At 37.8% G+C, this 19,251-nt stretch overlaps 2 protein-coding genes across 3 annotated transcripts; one reads left to right on the top strand and one right to left on the bottom strand.

Moving 5' to 3' along the window:
- Positions 1-962: 962 nt before the first annotated feature.
- On the bottom strand, positions 963-14,359 carry LOC113048723 (metal transporter CNNM4-like). Its single transcript, XM_026210539.1, has 7 exons — positions 11,596-14,359; positions 9,993-10,136; positions 9,779-9,907; positions 8,619-8,788; positions 7,372-7,468; positions 4,378-4,520; positions 963-1,542 (listed from the first exon to the last, which is right to left on the bottom strand). Exons 1-7 carry the CDS (start codon positions 13,022-13,024, stop codon positions 1,357-1,359), a joined length of 2,298 nt encoding a protein of 765 aa, XP_026066324.1. The 5' UTR covers positions 13,025-14,359; the 3' UTR covers positions 963-1,356.
- A 2,668-nt stretch (positions 14,360-17,027) lies between these two features.
- LOC113048724 (isotocin-neurophysin IT 2-like) lies at positions 17,028-19,048 on the top strand. Of its 2 annotated transcripts, none has more exons than XM_026210540.1 (4): positions 17,028-17,116; positions 17,195-17,319; positions 17,385-17,586; positions 18,737-19,048. In XM_026210540.1, exons 2-4 carry the CDS (start codon positions 17,197-17,199, stop codon positions 18,862-18,864), a joined length of 453 nt encoding a protein of 150 aa, XP_026066325.1. In that variant the 5' UTR covers positions 17,028-17,116; positions 17,195-17,196; the 3' UTR covers positions 18,865-19,048. The 2 variants fall into 2 exon arrangements, with proteins under 2 accessions (XP_026066325.1, XP_026066326.1); XM_026210541.1 differs by having other exon boundaries at positions 17,048-17,111.
- The last annotated feature ends 203 nt before the right edge of the window (positions 19,049-19,251 follow it).

The raw sequence follows: 19,251 nt of genomic DNA, 5'->3' as shown, positions 1-19,251 counted from the left end.
TTTAATAGGACACCACTGATTTATAAACACAGGAAATTACTTCAACTTGAGATAATTTCCCCTTCTGAAGACCCACTCGATCAGTTATTGCAAAACCCTTTAAAGACAATGACTTCATTATGGAAAACATTGAACTAATTTAATAAATAAGTTAATAGTCAAACACAGAAAGAAGACATCTCTCAAAGCACAAAATAACTAAAAAGAATAAAAGAGTATAAAATACAGTATAAAATGAATGAAAGAGTTGTCAATTGACAATGTTTTTGTTTGGTTTGAGGAGGTCAGGACATAATTTAGGACACAAGGACATAAAGTGGAGTGTCTCCAGCTGACAGAGCTAAGAATACACGCTGTTCTCGTTCTGCTTCTCATTAAAATGTTACAGATTAAAAGAGTTCATGTGTGTGTCACCAGACACTCTTCTCATCCGTTTCAAACATATTTGGTACAAAAAAACAAAAAAAGTCACTTCCTGAGTTTAAGGCCTCTACAGCCTGTAGTCTGCACCATGCTTAAAAACATGCAGTCACTAGAAGAAACCAAACCATAAAAAAATATATACAACCTCAATTTTACACTAAATAAATAAAGCAGAGAGTTGAATTCTTTATCTCTGGTCCGTTAGGAGCGACAGATCCAGTTCAGAGCTCTCATCTCACACACACGCACACACACACACACACACACACACACACATTCTGTGCAGGAACGTGACTGTTCACAGCTGCACTACAACTACACACACTTCTTCTCTTTGGAGTAAAAAAAGCAATGCATTCATTTCAAGAGGACACAGAATTATCTGACAGAAAAACAAAGAGCGGATGACATGTGCATCCAACAGCAGCACGCTTGAACACACAGTTATTAGTGTGTGAAGATCAGTGGCTCTCGGTCTACCCTGAGATACAGCCTGAGCTGCAACGACCAAATCACACACACACACACACACACACACACACACACACACACACACACACACACACACACACACACACATATCGGTACAATGATGTATAAACTACAGACTAACATCAGATAAAAAGTCATCTTGACATTCTGATCAGTGATCAGCCTCAGTATAAAAGTGACAGAATGATCATCTTCAGATCTATAGAAATGTCTCTATTGGAGTCTTTAAAACCCGTCCAGATACAGTGTGTCTGAAACAGGGGCATGTCTCGGTCCAGAGATTTGGCGTCTTGTACTGTCTCACACACACACACACACACACACACACACTCGCACGCACACACTCGCACGCACACTACACTGCTGGCACTAACAGGGCTGGGATAAGAAGTTCTGTGAAAGTGCAGCAGGATTGTGGGATGTGTGTCAGACGACACGTCTCTATGTGTGCTGTGTTTGACTGTTCTGTGCGTTGAGGAGCGAGGTCATCTCGTCCCTGTTTCCAGAAGACGGAGGCAGAGCGGATGCGGTGCTGATGTCCAGACGGCCGTGTCCAGCGTCCAGAGACTGTGAGGAACTGTCCAGCCGAGACGCCATCAGAGCGAGCTGATACTGAGAGCGTGAGATCTGCAGAAACACAGCTCATGTCAGAGACTCCACAGCTTCAGAGGAGGCAGCACAGAAGCAGTCATCAGTAACACAGATGTATATTAGTAGAAATAGACAACAATACATTGTATGAGTCACAATTATACATTTCTCTATTATGCCAAAAAATCATTAGGATATTACAGGTGCTGGTCATATAATTAGAATATCATCAAAAAGTTGATTTCACTAATTCCATTCAAAGAGCGAAGATTTTTAGAAATCTTGGCCGACTGAAAAGTATGAGCATGAACAGCATTCAATACTTAGTTGTGTCTCTTTTGTCTGAATTACTGCAGCAATGCGGCGTGGCATGGAGTGGATCAGTCTGTGGCACTGCTCAGGTGTTATGAGAGACCAGGTGTCTCTGATAGTGGCCTTCAGCTCTTCTGCATTTCTATGGGGTTAAGGTCAGGTGAGTTTGCTGGCCAATTAAGAACAGGGATACCATGGTCCTGTGTGCAGGTGAGACTCCTGTTGGAGAATGAAATCTGCATCTCCATAAAGTTGGTCAGCAGCAGGAAGCATGAAGTGCTCTAAAACTTCCTGGTATACGGCTGTGTTGACCTTTGACCTCAGAAAACACAGTGGACCAACGCGAGCAGATGACATGGCAGCCCAAACCATCACTGACTGTGGAAACTTTACACTGGAGCTCAAGCAACGTGGATTGTGTGCCTCTCCTCTCTTCCTCCAGACTCTGGGACCCTGATTTACTTTCATCAGAGAACATAACTGTGGTCCACTCAGCAGCATTCCAGTCCTTTCTGAAGCGAGACGCTTCTGACGCTGTCTGTTGTTCAGGAGAGGCTTGACACAAGGAATGTGAAGCTGAAACCCATGTCTTGCAGACGTCTGTGTGTAGTTATTCTTGAAGCACTGACTCCAGCTGCAGTCCACTCTTTGTGAATCTCCCCCACATTTCTGAATGGGTTTTGTTTCACAATCCTCTCCAGGGAGCGGTTATCTCTATTGCTTGTACACTTTTTTTTCTCCCACATCTTTTCCTTCCCTTCTCCTCTCTATTAATGTGCTTGGACACAGAGCTCTGTGAACACCAGCCTGTTTTGCAATGACCTTTTGTGTCTTGCCCTCCTTGTGCAAGGTGTTAATGGTCGTCTTTTGGACAACTGTCAGGTCAGCAGTCTTCCCCATGATTGTGTATCCTACAGAACTAGACTGAGAGACCATTTAAAGGCTTTGCAGGTGTTTTGAGTTAATTAGCTGATTAGAGTGTGGCACCAGGTGTCTTCAAAATTGAACCTTTTCACAATATTCTAATTTCAGAGATACTGAATTTGGGATTTTCCTTAGTTGTCAGTTATAATCATCAAAATTAAAAGAAATAAACATTTGAAATGTATCAGTCTGTGTGTAATGAATGAATATAATATACAAGTTTCACTTTTTGAATGGAATTAGTGAAATAAATCCACTTTTTGATGATATTCTGATTATATGGACAGTACCTGTAAGTAAAGATCATGTTTCATGAAGATATTTTGGAAATTTCCTACCATAAATATACCAAAACTTAATTTAGAACTAAAACTAAACTAAATTTTAATTTAAAAAAAAAAATTGAATTATGACTTTAATTTAAATCATTAATTAAACACTAGACTTTACACTGACACTTTCTTTCATTGCTATCTTTTTTTATGAGTTAATTTATATTATCATTTAATTAAACACAATTAAACAATTTTATTGTGTTTGTAAGTTGTGTTCGTTCTCTTTCTACTCTGTCATTCTCGAGAGGAGTAAACAAAGTAAGGATTTCATTAATATAAATATTATAATATCTATTATAACAAAATGCAGTTATTAGACTGGACTGACTGGTTTTTCTGCGGTAGATGTATCATTAGGTGACAATGTTTCAAACTGTTCTGTGGTTGAAACTTTCAACCTTTTCTTGCAACATATGGGGTTTAGTCATGCTTCTAGAAATAGTTCAGCCAATAATTAAACGTTTCTGAAAACATCCTCACCCTCAGTCCATCCCAGATCAGGATGAGTGTGTTTCTTCATCAGGTTTGTAGAAATGTAGCACTGCATCAGTGTCTCATCAATGGATGCTCTGCAGTGAATGGGTGCCGTCAGAATGAGAGTCTGATAAAAACATCACAATAATCCACAGCACTCCAGTCCATCAGTGAACATCTGGAGAAGACAAAACCTGAAACACATCCAGCATCAAGATGATTTTAACTCAAATAATCCATAATAACACTTCCTCCAGTGAACAAGTGCATCTTCTGCTGTTGTCTCTCACAGATTAGTTTAGATCTGTTTAAACGCTGCTTGATCTGTGCAGATTTCTCTCCTGATTCAGACCAGAACACGTCTTCACTGGAGGAAGTGTTATTCTGGATTATAGACTCTATGTGTTTGAGTTAAAATCATCTTAATGCTGGATGTGTTTCAGGTTTTGTCTTCTCCAGATGTTCACTGATGGACTGGAGTGCTGTGGATTATTGGGATGTTTTTATCAGACTCTCGTTCTGACGGCACCCATTCACTGCAGAGACACTGATGCAATGCTACATTTCTCCAAACCTGATGAAGACACAATCTCATCCTGATCTCAGATGATCTATGGGTGAGGACATTTTCAGAAACTTTTAATAATGGGTGAAATAGTTCATTATTGTAGCATCATGTGACATGTTCACAAAACTAAGTGACCTACAAATAATGTTTCAATGCATCAGCGGTCAACAGCACAGACTAAAGCGTCTCAGTTCATCTAAATTAAATCAACCTGCTGTACAACACATCTTTCTGCCCTCCATAACCCCAAACCTTCACCTTGACGAACTGCAGGTCGGCCAGAGCTCGGACGTTGAAGTCTGGTGTGTACTGTGTCTGTGTGCTGCTGATGGACTGAGGCTCTGGGTGATCGGTGTAGCTGACCGAGCGGTTCAGTCCAGCGATGAGAGGAGAGCGCAACTCTGAAACACAGCATCATGGGACGGCAGAGTGAGCCAATGAGCCAAACACAGCCATGAGTCGTCATCACAGGAATACATTTCAGAATATATTCAAAACGGTGCATCAGTCTAACACAGAATTCATGTTTCATTGCATTTGAGATCAAATAAATGCATCCTTTGTTACTTCTAAAAAAAATGTCACGACCCCAAACGTTTGAAATAAAAATAAATAAAACTGAATTTGAGAAAACAAATTATGTCTTTTTAAGGATTTAAAAAAAATTTTCCTGTTAAAATCTGTAACTTTCATTATTTCAATTAATTAGAAATGCTTTTTGATACATAAAATTTTATTTAACCATTAAAACTTAAATTTAAACATGAAATGAAAAAAAAAAAAGGAAAAAATTTTTTTTTTGGAAATAAATAAAACTGAATTTGAATTCTGCAACATGATGATTAAAGTTAACTGGCTAACTAAAATACAATAAAGCAGTCAGCATGCCGGGGCAGACAAGTTCACATATGAAAATAAAAAATTATATTTGTAGAAAAGGAAAAAACATTTTTGATTTCCCTGGATTATGAAAGAGATTTACGGAGGCTTCCTGTGCAGTTCTGTAGAATTGTTTGAAGTGAATAAGGGACACAGATCTTTATCAGACTGAATCATGTCTCTGTGCCTCATGGATGTTGTTCAGTTCCCGTTAACAGACAGAAACAGGACTCTATTAGTGACACAGCGTGTGCTCATCTGCTGACGGCCCAGCGTTTACCAAACCACTGATATATAAAATAATATAAAGCTGGAGGTTTATTTCTGCTGGCAAATAAAAGCACAACACTTCATAGCTCCTCCATGTGTTCATGCTCACTAATCATTTATTCTGTAAATGTTGCGTAAGATACAGACAGAGCTTGGTTTGTGTCAATATCACATTCCTCTTCTAATCGTCCAACCAAAACCATTAAAAGCAACCAGCTGAAAGTGTAACATCTGCAAGGCATCGAGAGACTCACAGATGTGTGTGTGTGTGTGAGAGTGTGTGTGTGCAGCACTCCAGAGAGAAGCAGAGCACATAACACACTCCAGGAACATCACTCATACTGACAGCACCGGATATCACTCAGTTCAAGAATACAATATTTACAGTGGCCAAGATATGCTTTTGTGATTCATAGATGTAAAAAAAAAAAAAAAAAAGTAAATATACAACAGTTAAAAAAAAAAAAAGTTTTATTTTAATACAATTAATTAGATATGCCTTTGATTATTAAAATTAACCATTGAGATGGGAACCAGAAAATTAATGGAAAGCAGAATAAAAAAATAAAAAATAAAAAAATAAAAAAAAAGTTAAACTGTGCAACTTTCATGATTTCAGTTAAGTAGACTATGCTTTCTGGTTAATAACGTTTAATTTAATGATTAAAACAGAGTCAAAAAAAATTCAAACAGAAACAGAATCCATAAAAATTTGAATTTGACAAAATAAATAAATCAATAAAAAACTGAATTTGAGGAAATAAATAATACTGATTTGATCGTGCCCCATGATTTCTGCTGTGATTTTTGTTTGGAACTATTTTTGTTGGTGAAATAGAACAAATTCAATATTGTGTCTAAAATATATACTTAATAACTTTCTTGTTGAACTGAAATCAAGGTAAATTTTGCACAATTGTATTGTAACTTGTGCTAATATTCTGAAGAAACTGTTTTTATGGCACTTTTGCAAATGCATGAAGTCTTGAAGAGTATAAGAGACTTGTTTCAGGTCATTAAAGTCTCCTCAGCAGTGTTGATATGAAGGGTTTCTGTGATGTAAGTGTGTTTAGAGATGAGGTCAGAGGTCAGCTGAAGAGCTGATGGAGACTGATAGCGCCATCTACTGGCTCTTCCTCAGCACAGCAGCCCAGAAACACCAGCAGCTGTGCATTACATCTACTACAGCTTCATGTGAGGAAAAGACTGGAATTTAACCTATTATTTGCTGAAAATGCATGAAAACGTATTATATACACCACTTGTATGGTGCTTTCTGAGTCTACTTCAACATTTATATCTGCATTTGGTATCTTATTAAACATTTAAAGTCATGCAGGTTTGAAACGACATGATGGTGAGTAAATGTTCAGTTTTTCTGTGAACTATTTCTTTAACATGTTTAATTGTTAAGGTTCTGGAGGACAGCAGATACAGAAGAAGTCCAGGTCTGTTCAAACTGTCTAAAATGTGTATATTAGTGACACCCTGAACAGAAATCTGATCTGCTTTCGTGTAAAAGGAGAAGAAGAGAAAAGCTGCTGCTGCTTTTAAAGATTATTTTACAGTATACTGTCCTCATTTGTTAGTCGCTTTGGATAAAAGCTTCTGCTACATGATTAAATGTAAATGTATCACAGAAATAAATTACATTTTAAAGTAAATTAAAATAGAAAACAGGTTTTTGAAATGATAATAAATCACAACATTACTGTTTTTACTCTGTATTTCTGAGCATTCGCTTGCAGTCTTTGCAAGCAGAGGAGATATACACATATATAAAAAAATATTTTGATCAGTAGATAGACGAGCACAGATAGAACGCAGTGAAAAATCAGCTGCGCATCACAGAAATAAATTACAGTTTAACAGATAATAAATAAGAGACCAATATTAGAAATTGCAATAATATTTGAAAAAAAAATTTCGTGTTTAAAAACATGAGAATAAGTTGAATATATGAGATAGGAGATCTGTCATCACAAAACTGTACTCTTACTTCAAGACACTTGTAATACTGCATGAGGAGAATAAAATAGATGTATGCTGTTAATCTGGAGATTGGTGTCTGTCACCTACAGTCTCCGTCTCTGTGAGTCTCACCTGGTGTCGGAGCGCCGAGGGCCATGGCTCCATAGAAAGAGAAGGGCCCCGTCTCAAACTTCATGTTGTCGCTCCCAGCCTCCACCTCCACACGGCCCTGAGAGCAGAACCAGCACATGATCCACACCACCACAGAGACTGAGAACTGAGCACACTCTTCAATACAGAGGCTTCAACTAATAACTACTGTATTATCAGGACTATAAGTCAGACTTTTTTTCATAGTTTGGATGGTCCTGCGACTTATCAAAATGAATTTGACATGAACCAAGAGTTCACATGACCGTGTCCGGCCGCCAGAGGGCGCTCTATGCTGCTCAGTGCTGCTGTAGTCTACTGTACTTTCCTGCATTTCCTGCTTCCACAAACACATCTAGCCGCTTTAAATAATAAACAACAAAAGCCACACAAACGGATGCGTGTCACAGTTATCTGCTAGTGTGACCTTCATGATCTATTAATGACTCTGTCCCTCCTCATCACTGATCAGTTCAGTCCATCACAGATCACACACACACACACACACACACACACACACACACGTGTCTCATCAGACATTAAAGCCCTACAATGATCTTAAGACTGAAAGAACGAATATCTTACATCCATACTGTGAAAACAACCACCGTCTGATTTGTCAACATCCTTAGATACATTTACTTGAGGAAAAGAAGATATTAAGACTTGTGCTTTTAAAAACTGAAACTAAAATCCAAACCGGCATTTGACAATTTCATCTAACTTCATGTGCTAAAATAAATACAAATTCAACTGAAATAAAAAGTATAATAAAATAAATTCATCCAAATGAATGGATGAATGAATAAAGTAGTGCTGTCAAATGATTAATCGCATCCAGAATATGTTTTTGTTTACATAATATATTGTGTGTGTACGGTGTTTATTTATTATGTTTATATTAAGACAGCATGCATTCTGAAAATATTTATGTTAAAATATTGATATCATTTTATATATATATATATATGAGACGTGAATGAAGTGAAGGATGATTGGGAACTGAACGATTGCTCTACAGGAAACAGAGAACTCACAACAAGACCAGCTTCGTCCAGATGATAACTATATATATAATAACCAAGCTGATGTTTGCTGATGCTGTATTTCTTAGTTAAATCTGGTTTATTGGCAAATTAAAGATGATCCTATGTTTAAATGAAGTGCACACAGACTCGAGGAGCAGAGGAGAGATCTCTGGAGCTGTGGTCTTCAGAAGGATGTGTTACCTGCAGGATGAGGATGAAGTAGTCCACGGCTTTACCGCGCAGGTACAGGAAGTGATGCGCTGATTTCTTGTCGTTCTCGCTGAATTTGATCTCCTGGATCACGTCAGGGTGTTTAAGAATACGCAGAAGCACTTTCTCAGAGATGTGAGATGGACTGAACACATTCACCTCTGCAGAGACACAAACGCTCAAATTAAACACAGTTTACATGCTTCAGTGGGTTAAAACACAAGAGATTGGAACACTACCAGTCTAACGTTCAGTCAGGAAGACTCTTCTGATCACGAGCCTGCAGTTATCTGAGCCAAAATACAGCAGGAAAACTGTGAAATATTACTCCAGTTAAAGTGTAATGTATTTCTGTGATGTACAGCTGTATTTCCAGCATCATTCCTCCAGTCTTCAGTGTCACATGATCTTCAGAAATCAGAATAATATGATGATTTACTGCTCAAGAAAATGCTTTTGTTTACATAACGTGTGTGTGTTCAATGCATATTTATGATGTATATATAAATACACACACACACATATAATATATAAAAAAATTTCTTAAATATTCACATGTATGTGCTTGTATTTATATAAACATAATAAATATACACCGTATACACACATATATTATTATGAAAAAAAACCTTCTTTGGATGTGATTAATCACATTTAATCGTTTGACAGCACTACTTAAAATTGTAGTGTCTTTAAAAACAATTACTTTTTCAGATAAAATGTTTTTCTGGATTTTATATTCATCAAAGACACCTGAAAAAATTATACTCCGCTGTTACATAATAATAATAATAATACACAGCAACATAATAATAAATGCAGTAAATCATCATATTTTCATGATTTCTGAAGATCATGTGACCCTGAAGACTGGAGGAATGATGCTGAAAATACAGCGGAGCATCACAGAAATACATTAATGTTTAATGAATATTAAAATAGAAAGCATTAGCTTTGAATAGCACAAATGTTTCACAATTGTAGTGCTTCTGCTGTACTTTGGATCAAATAAATGCAGGTTTGATGAGCAGAAGAGACTTCTTCTAGAACATGACTGTACTGTAAGAGCATTAGTGTAGTGCGGCTCTGATGCAGGAAGCTGAACTCTCAGTGATGATGATGATGTTCACAGCGACAGGAGGATGTCTGACCTGACGAGAGGAAGCGGTGAGCGGCCAGCAGCAGCTGAGGAGACACTTTACACTCGCTCTCGTGTTTGAACGCAGAGAAGTCTCGCTTGTTCTTATTGGGTACCACTTTCTTCCTGCTGCGGTTATCAGCTGCAGAGAAATCCCAAAAACACAAAGATGACACGTGCCACGTCTCAGACAGCGTCAGGAGTGTTGATTCATCTGAAAGACTCACTGTAGAGGTCCGACTCGTCCAGGATCTCTGATTTGATGATCTCCTCGAACACGTCCTCCAGCGTGACCAATCCCAGCACCTCATAGAACGGGTCTCCCTCTCCATCGCTGTTCACCTTCTGCACGATCGCCAGGTGGGACTTACCTGCGCAGGTAACACTTCAGGTGAGACTGGACACACAATCACCAACTACCACACTCTTTTAAAACAGCTGTTATTAATAATAATAATCATCATCATGATGATGACTATGCAGTCAAATAACGTTTCTTAAAGACCTTTAGAATTAAAGGAGAAAGTTTGTCTTTCTGAAGGAACAGGACATCACTGAACTCTTTCTGAGTCGTGTTAGAGACACCAGTGATCTTTGTTCATACTGGGTTTCTCCTCTAAAGTCTCATTTGAAACAGAAACTGAGCACAGAAACACTGCTGATCCTAATCTGATGGGGATGAGATCTTCTTTCACACAACAACACATCTTCAATACGAGTCTTTAACCCGGGAAGGAGTGAAACATGGGTTTTTATTTTAAGGTTGGACTAACTTACAATTATTGAAAAATGCAATTAGTTAAAAGTGTACACTCAGTGGCCAAGAGATGCTTATGGTTTATGATATTGATTCAGATTCTGAGTAATAAACAATCATTTGTGACTGTATATTTCATGTAGGAAAAGAAATTTAGTTCTTTAATTGAATCTTAGTTCCCAAGTCATCTACAAGATCGATTAAGATTCTGATAGAGACACAAACACACGACTGTACGATTGAGATGTTACATAAATAAATCAATAAAACGTGTTTATTCTCTGGCACCTAAAAATAATAAGAATTTAGCACTAAGTTTTTTTTCTTATAGGAGCCAATGTCCTAGAAAGCCCTGTCTCTGGATCTTTCCATCCAAATATACTCAACTCTCTTAAATACTGATAATAATAACAACTGTTTTAAATATAGATGTTTCTTGAGCAGGAAATCATCATATTTTCATGATTTCTGAAGATCATGTGACACTGAAGACTGGAGGAATGATGCTGAAAATACAGCGGAGCATCACAGAAATACATTACAGCTTAGAATATATTAAAATAGAAAGAAGTTATTTTAAATAGTAAAAATATTTCACAATATTACTGTTTTTGCTGCATTTGTGATCAAATCGTTGAACATTACTGGTAGTGTAAGTGTGTTTCTATTAACTAACAACACAAAGATTAATTAACGCTTAAAATTGTAAACATTATTTGAAGCTGTAAATAAAAACACATGACTGTGTGGAGCTCTTTCTTGACTTTCGAAGTGTCACTTGTATATAATTACATAAATCCTTAGTTAAACAGTCAGCACCTCAAGAAACTAATGTGTCAAACTCATGATTTCTTCATACTTCACTCATCTAACACTGAACTGGTGATTTACTGAGTCACTGGGTTATTAAATGACTGCTGTGTGCTGCATCCGGTTATTACAAATCAATAGGGCAGGAGGTTTTACATAATGAATTAACATTTTCTTGCAATATTTTTTGCTCCCTCAGATTCCAGATTTTCATCACTGGAGAGATGATTCAATCCTCTTTCAGATGAGATCAGAGCACTCACCTTTCTTGAACTCCTCCAGCATGGAGTCCAGCTTGATGTCGTGAAACACGAAGTGCACCGGATGTTTGTAGAACCTGGTGATGGTCTTCAGCGTCGTGCAATCATCCGGGTCCACGAAGGCGAGGTCTTGGACGAGGAGGATATCCACGATGTTGCTCTGCTCGCCCTCGTAGACGGGGATCCGTGTGTAGCCGCTCTCTATGATCTCAGACATGGTGTTAAAGTCCAGCACCGCGTCGCTGCGGATCATGAAGCAGTCTTCCAGCGGAGTCATGATGTCCTCCACCGTCTTGCTCCTCAGCTCCAGCGCGCCTTGGATCATGTTCATCTCCTCCTTCACCAGGTCGTTATACGGCGCGGTCACCTTCAGCATCTCCACCAGCTTCTCTCGGTTGTACACGGTACCGATCTCCTGACCCAGAACGCAGTCCAGCAGTTTGCTGATGGGGAAAGAAAGCGGGAAAGTCAGAAGCATGAAGAACTTCGTGAGGAGAATGGTGTTCGCGCCAACCGCCAAACCGTGGCGGGAACAGAGCGCCTGAGGGACGATCTCGCCGAAGATCACGATGCCGATAGTAGACGCGACGACTGCGGCCAACCCGGAGCCGATGAGACCGTCGAGGAGGATCGTCAGCGTAGTGTTCACCAACACGTTCCCCAACAGAAGCGAGCACAATAAGTAGTTTCCTTTCCGCCGGATCGGTTCGATTTGACTCGCGTACTTCTTTTCTTTCTCTGTACCGGAGCGCTGGACGATCCGCAGCTCCATGGGATCCAACGCCATGAGACCCAGATTCAAGCCGCTGAACATCCCTGAGAGAGCTAGAAGGCAGATTATTATGATCACCTGGAGCCAGATGGGAAGAATGGACTTTTTCTCCTCCAGCACACGCAGCTTCCCGTCGTTTTCTCCGAGGAGGAGCCACGTCCCATCGGAGCTGTGTCTGACGCAGAGCGCGTAATCCCGCCGCGACTCACTCTTCCGAAGCGCTTTGATTCTGAGCCCCAGGACCCCGGAGGAGCCTCGGCTGTGGACGCTCATGTTAGTCCTGATGGAGATGTCTTTGGTGAAGTCAGCACAAGTGCTGTTGGACTCCTCGCTCTGCTCCACGAACCTGATCCGCTCCCAGGCGTCGATGCTGATGTTGAGTCCGTAGAAGCGGAGCTGGATGTCGCTCTCCTCGGTTACCTGGATGATCCCGTCGTCGGAGGTCGAGGCGGGTTTGTCGCTCCTCTCTAGCCGCATGCCGAGGATCAGGCTATCGCTGCCTGAGGACTGCGCTCGGCTCGCACAGAATCTAATCCAAAACATGAGTAATAAAGTTAGCGTGCTGCCTTTCCCACTCCATCCTGTCGCCATGTTTTTCGCTTCTGAATGAGAGTCGACGTCACCTACGCCCTTGTCGAGACCCCGCCCCGTCATTAACATAATAACGGTGGATGCCCAATCAGAGCGCGGATCGTCACCTAATGAGGAAGAACCTTGGTTTTGTTAGTTAGTTTGTTTTTTGTTTTTAGGGAACAAAATATAAACATATGACATATAGTTGAACCTCCATTCATAGAGAAATATTTACACACACACGCAGTAGACAGAAAAATTCTAAACATGCTTCAAACATCTAAATAGATTACAATTTTACATGATTCACCAAGGGGATGATTATTTTCAGAGTAAAGTAAGGTTGACAAATACATTCATTTTTAAAGAGGATTGAGTGTTATTCCACTTGATGTTATGTATATGATATTTACCCATAGTAATAATAATAATAATATTTCACACCAATGACAAAAACCTCAAATCAGTTTTGATGAAGGAATACCATTTATTTAGCCTGCTGAAAAGATCCAAAGAGAACTGAAGTGTGATTGAAAAAACATACATGTTCAGTGGTTCTACTAATCTACTTCAAAACAGCATCTTTTATGTACATTTTCTATTTGAGCACATTCCTATTACTTTTTTTTGATACACTTTTTGTCTCCAGTGTGAACTCAATTGAAGTAGGTTTGAATCTGTATAATTGTTTGAAAGAAAGAGCGATGGCTAAACACTGTTTAATTCTCTACAGCGGGGTGTGAGGAGTTCATCTGATCAGCTCTTTATTTGAAAACAGGGAACATTTCTCCATGAGTTATACTGAAAAAGTGAATCAAATCAACACCATATAAAACAGTTTTGTATTATTATTATCATATAGCACTCTTGTTTGAACACTCTTCCTATGTATTGTAATGGCTCTGCTTCTCCAGAAGATGGAACCATGTGATGTGAAGTTGTGAGTGAAGATCCTTTTCCAAATTTAAAAGCTGAATTGGGAATTTGTAAATCTCAAATGTGCTGTTTTGTATATTATTATTTGTATTATCTGTGACCAGTCGTGTCACTGTCATTCTGTTGCACTGTTGAGATTCTGTGACTGAAACAAATTCCTCGTTTGTGCAAACATGCAGACCATAAAGCTGAGACTGTTTAGAGCTGGAATGACAATAATGCTATGACTCTGATTATAATTGGATTAGTCTGAATCCAATTCAGTTTAAACACTTCAACTATTGACTCAATCCAGTGGCTTTCAGACCTTTATTGTTATGTTCTTTAACCAGCTGGGACTTTTTATATAACCAGTTTTAGTCTTCCCATGCAAAAGAAAAAACAGAGTTCACTTTTTTAGTGGATTGTTAAAGTATTTCACTTTAAATTGAACAGGAATGGATTCCATAATTTCGTCATTACATGATGACATCATGCAGTAAATGCTTCAAACCTCAGCGTTATTGAGTGAGTGGAAAATGAGAATAAAACCTTGAAAAGCTTATGAAAAACAGGTATTTTACAACCACTAATTAAATATGCAAGTTTCTGAGCATGTTTTCTGTGCAAGTGTGAATTCACCTTAAAAAATAATGTAGACAACATAAGTGAATAAGTGACAAAATAAAATGTCAAAAGCCTCTGTCTTATGACGAGCTCGATCCAGAAAAGGGCGCTGTCTAATGGTTTTACCTGTTTTTATACAGTCTATGGGTTTTACACATGACTGTTGCATTAGCTCATGATTCCTGGACAAGGAGTTTTCTACCCTCTTGGCATCAGACCTCCTAACAGTATTTGTTTTAAGTGCTGTCAAATGTGCAAGTTGTGAAAGTCATGTTTTTGTTTAATGTCTCTACTGACTGATGTGCATCTATTTATTAGCAACAATTGCATTTATTTAGTTTGGTCACACCATAGATGCAGAAACTGCACACTAAATTACTAAACAAAATTTCAAACACAATTCTCATTTACTAGAAAAACATATGTTTATTTAATATAAGCATGCATTGTATTTTCTGCTAAACTTTAGAGCAAATAATAATAAAAAATTGTTCATAAGCCCTTTTGTATAAAATATCCTTGGGTTATAGTTTGTCAGCTAATGATGTCATATCTTGTTTTGGATGAATGAATGTGAAATATTACTAACAATGTATGATTATGAATTAAGAGCGGTGTGGAACAGGTTACTTTGGAAATGTAATGGGTTAGGGATTACAAGTTACTCTGTTTAAAATGTAAAGTAGTGTAACTATCTTCCAACAAGTCTAAGGAAATGTATCCTCAATTTTCTTATTTTGTTTGGTCAATTTTCATAAACATCCAAATATAATTAATTTATTATTATTATATCATTATTATTTTAAAATCGATATTTTAGATCTTCAGTGTTCTCCTTTAGGTGTTTGTTTGGGATAATTTGTGTTTATTTAATAAAAAAATGCATGCTGGCAGCTACCTTGTGTTTAATCAGTCCATCAGTGTTTGCATTTACAGCTGAATGCAACATAAAGACCATAAAAAATGATGAATGCAAAAGGAAAATTAATTGTGCATGAGAAAAAGTATGAAAATGTATGAGTACAACAGATTTTTTGCTATGCAACGATCAATTAATTCAACAATTCAGATTATAAAATTTTGCTTTTTCAGACACATTTGTGCCTTTTCAGTTTATAGTGACAAAATTACAGCTGTTTAACCCTTGAACAACAGTTAGTCAGTTATTTGCTAATAAATCTAAATAGTGTTATTTTTGTATTAAAGCTGTTTTTATTTAAAGCGGAAATTATTTTAAAGACACATGTTCAGCTGCAATATTTCCTCCGTTCAACTGAATCAATAACTATGCAACTGGTTCAGTGTGAGTTTCAGTCAGCGGCCGCCCGTGTTGACCCGGGGTAATAATTCTATAATTAGATTAAATCAAAGGGATATGTGACCTATTAAAGTCTAATCAGAGATGAATGAATAAAAATCAGGGAGGACGTGTTCATTGTGACAATTCTGTTATTAACGTGTGACTCTACAGGCTAATCACTTCAGCATTCATTATTCCCTTGAGTCAAGCGGCTCATTACTCTGCCACGAGTTACATCTAAACACGTCAGAACATGTCATGTGTTCAAGAACTTGGCAGTGGATTTATTGACTAATTTAGTATTTATTGTAATTTTTTCTGATATAATAGACACATTGCAGAACATATGAAAGAATATGGTTTTCACAGGCTTTATATGCACAGAAGTCTCAACAATCATGAGTCACCTTCATGACATGGTTGTTCAAATGCCTGGTGACACAGAATAGCATGAATAGCAGAGGGGCCCAGGACCGAGCCCTGGGGGACACCTGTGTCCGATACGAGACAATATGAGCTTTGATGATGGAATCTAATACCTGTTAACCAATTAGTTGACAATTTAAAAAACAAAGGATATGTGTCTTGAAAAGGAGTGGTTTCATTCAACTAGAAAACAGAGCAAAACCAATAGTTTGGGGGTTAAACAGATCAACATACTTTAGCTTAATATAAATGGAACTCAGCAATGACCAATTTTTTTGTACACAGTATGTTTAATGTTTTTTGTGTTAATAACTGAGAAATAACTTTATGCTGTCCACTGTCTCTAATGCATGTAGTCAAAAACCAACTTTGTTAAAAATAAAAGTTCTTTATTGACTTCAATGGTTCCGTGAAGAAAATTCCATTGTAAAAAAATGTTCTTTAATCTGGAAAATGTTCTTTAGATTATTAAAATGTTCTCCACAATAAGAAAACATGGTTCATTTAAGAGCTGTTCTCTGAAAGTTTGATTGGGAACCCAGATGGATCTTTTAAAGCATTGCTTTGAAAACCCCAGTTTCAGAAACTTTATTTTTTAAGATTGCATTTCAGAAAGCTCTACAATGAATAGTCCTGTATTAATTCACCTGTCTGATGTTATGCCACATCACGGGCCGTTAATGACGCACACCCCTGTTACTGGACAATGTGGTGACCAGTTCACTGACCCTAATCAGGTCACATCATTATCATTTAGATAGCTAAGACTCCTTGATTGTAGCTAACAGGTAATAACGTGATATAATCACGCAGCAAAGAGGTATAAAAAGAGTCTCCTCACAGTGTACAAATGAACATCGCTGCTTAAAAGCTGAATCGATTCACTAGCTTTCAATTTCAGCCTCGGTAAAGTAAGTACAGCACTTTTATTAAGAATACTGTAATATTCAGAGACATTCAGTTGTGTTATCTGTATGTCTTTGGCACAGATATGTCTGGAGGTCTGCTCTCAGTGGTCAGTCTGCTGTGTCTGCTGTCCGTGTGCTCGGCATGTTACATCTCTAACTGCCCCATCGGAGGAAAACGATCCGTACAGGACTGGCCATCTCGACAGGTGCGTTTATACACTTCCTGACCCTAAACTGAACAACTGAGCTTTAATTTCCTTGTTCTCTGCAGTGCATGTCATGTGGTCCTGGCGATCGTGGCCGGTGTTTTGGTCCCAGTATCTGCTGTGGTGAAGGTCTCGGATGCTTGGTTGGGTCTCCAGAGACTCTCCGATGTCTGGAAGAGGATTATCTTCCTTCTCCATGTGAAGCACCCGGAAAAGCTTGTGGTTATGAGGGACGCTGCGCTGCTCCCGGGGTCTGCTGTGACTCAGGTCAGCTTTACCCATGTCATATCTTCAAAAAAGTCATTGTTCTTGATGACTGGACTAAAGTATTATTTGGTGGGATTTGTATTTTACTCACGTGCAATTTAAACTTAATTACTATATGTAAGTCATAAGGGTCAGTTTTTTATTATTATTGAGATTTATAAGCTAAGAGATAAATCATCTTTCCATTGATGTCTGGTTTGTTAGGAGGACAATATTTGGCTGAGATACAACTATTTGAAAATCTGGAATCTTATAAGTATATAAAAAAAAATCTTTAAAATTGTCCAAATGAAGTTATTAGAAATGCATAGTACTAATCAAAAATGAAGTTTTGACACATTTACAGTAGAACATTTACTAAATATCTTCATGGATCATGATCTTTTACTTAATATGCTAATGATTTTTGGCATAAAAGAAAGATCTTAAGACCCCCCACTTATAAGTCGCTTTGGATAAAAGTGTCTGCAAAATGACTAAATGTATATGTATCATTAATGTAGTAAAAAATATTATATCCAGGGTCACATATTATACTAGATTACTTTTCTGAGAAAAAAAAACAGGACGTTTTACCACTTACATTTTATCAGAATTTATTAGAATGTTTTCTTTAAAAGATTGTTTTCTTCCATCTAACATACATCAAATATGGTAATGAAAGATCAAACATGCATGCCTGATGTGTGAGAACTGATGCTTGTTTCTGTGTCTCAAGCATGCACACTCATCTTGGATATTTCTATGATAATCAAATTTGAAGAAGCATATTTTTTGCAGTTTAATTGACTTTGCATTGAGAAGATGATTCAAAATTCTCTTTTCTTGTTTAAAAAAAATATTATTATTATTTTTATTTATTTTTTGCAATTACATCTACATTTTTAATGCTTAAACACAATTAAAAAATTAACTTTTTCCTTTTCACTCAAGTATTTACTTAAGAATAATGTTGGAGCTGAAATTTAGATGTAAATTTAGATTTTAATCATGGCTATAATGCAAATAAATCACAAAATGATTGTGATGGGACACTGAAAGCGATTAGAGGTGATTTCACAAGTTAATTATCCAGTGTTTTACCTAGATTAGAACACAGATCACTATGTGTATCCGCCTGACTGTAATGGCTGGTCTGTTGATCACTCAGAGGGCTGCAGTATGGATCAGTCGTGTGTGGATGGAGACGCTGATGGTCCAGTCGCCAGCAGCCAAGATCTTCTGCTAAAGCTGCTACACCTGTCAAACCACGCCCACCCCTACAGACTCCACCAATGAAACGCTCACAGAAGAGTGACATCATCTCAGGAGGAGCCGCCCACCAACCACACTGACTCACCACCTACTTTTTGTAAACCCAGTTTGTAAAGGCGCTAGATATTTGTAGAAGTGGATGTTAGTAGTGCTGTATTGATGATAGCTGCAGCTATTAAACTCTGAGAGAAATCCTCTGTTTAAGTGCATTTCATCACATTTTCTGCATTTTGTCTAATCTGCTTCATAGCTCTGTCCATCCGAGCTTCTCACTACTATAAGGTCCAGGCTGAAGGTTTTCTTTGTGTTCGGTATTTTCAGCATGTAAAGTTATTCAGGTTAAACTCAAATCTACTAGAGCCAATAACTACAGAGTAAAATGGAATAGAATCAAATGGAACAATTTATTAA

This window comes from Carassius auratus, chromosome 30 (genome assembly GCF_003368295.1).
Source record: "Carassius auratus strain Wakin chromosome 30, ASM336829v1, whole genome shotgun sequence".
Taxonomy (NCBI): domain Eukaryota; kingdom Metazoa; phylum Chordata; class Actinopteri; order Cypriniformes; family Cyprinidae; genus Carassius; species Carassius auratus.
The sequence above is the reverse complement of the archived record's forward strand: the minus strand, read 5'-3'. Positions and strand labels throughout refer to the sequence as shown.

Coding starts and splice junctions, on each gene's coding strand:
- LOC113048723 (XM_026210539.1), bottom strand. CDS start 13,024: ATGTTAATGACGGGGCGGGGTCTCGACAAGGGCGTAGGTGACGTCGAC. Junction 10,137..11,595: donor GCTGGAGGAGTTCAAGAAAG/GTGAGTGCTCTG, acceptor TTACCTGCGCAG/GTAAGTCCCACCTGGCGATC. Junction 9,908..9,992: donor GGACGAGTCGGACCTCTACA/GTGAGTCTTTCA, acceptor ATTTCTCTGCAG/CTGATAACCGCAGCAGGAAG.
- LOC113048724 (XM_026210540.1), top strand. CDS start 17,197: ATGTCTGGAGGTCTGCTCTCAGTGGTCAGTCTGCTGTGTCTGCTGTCC. Junction 17,320..17,384: donor AGGACTGGCCATCTCGACAG/GTGCGTTTATAC, acceptor TGTTCTCTGCAG/TGCATGTCATGTGGTCCTGG. Junction 17,587..18,736: donor CGGGGTCTGCTGTGACTCAG/GTCAGCTTTACC, acceptor TTGATCACTCAG/AGGGCTGCAGTATGGATCAG.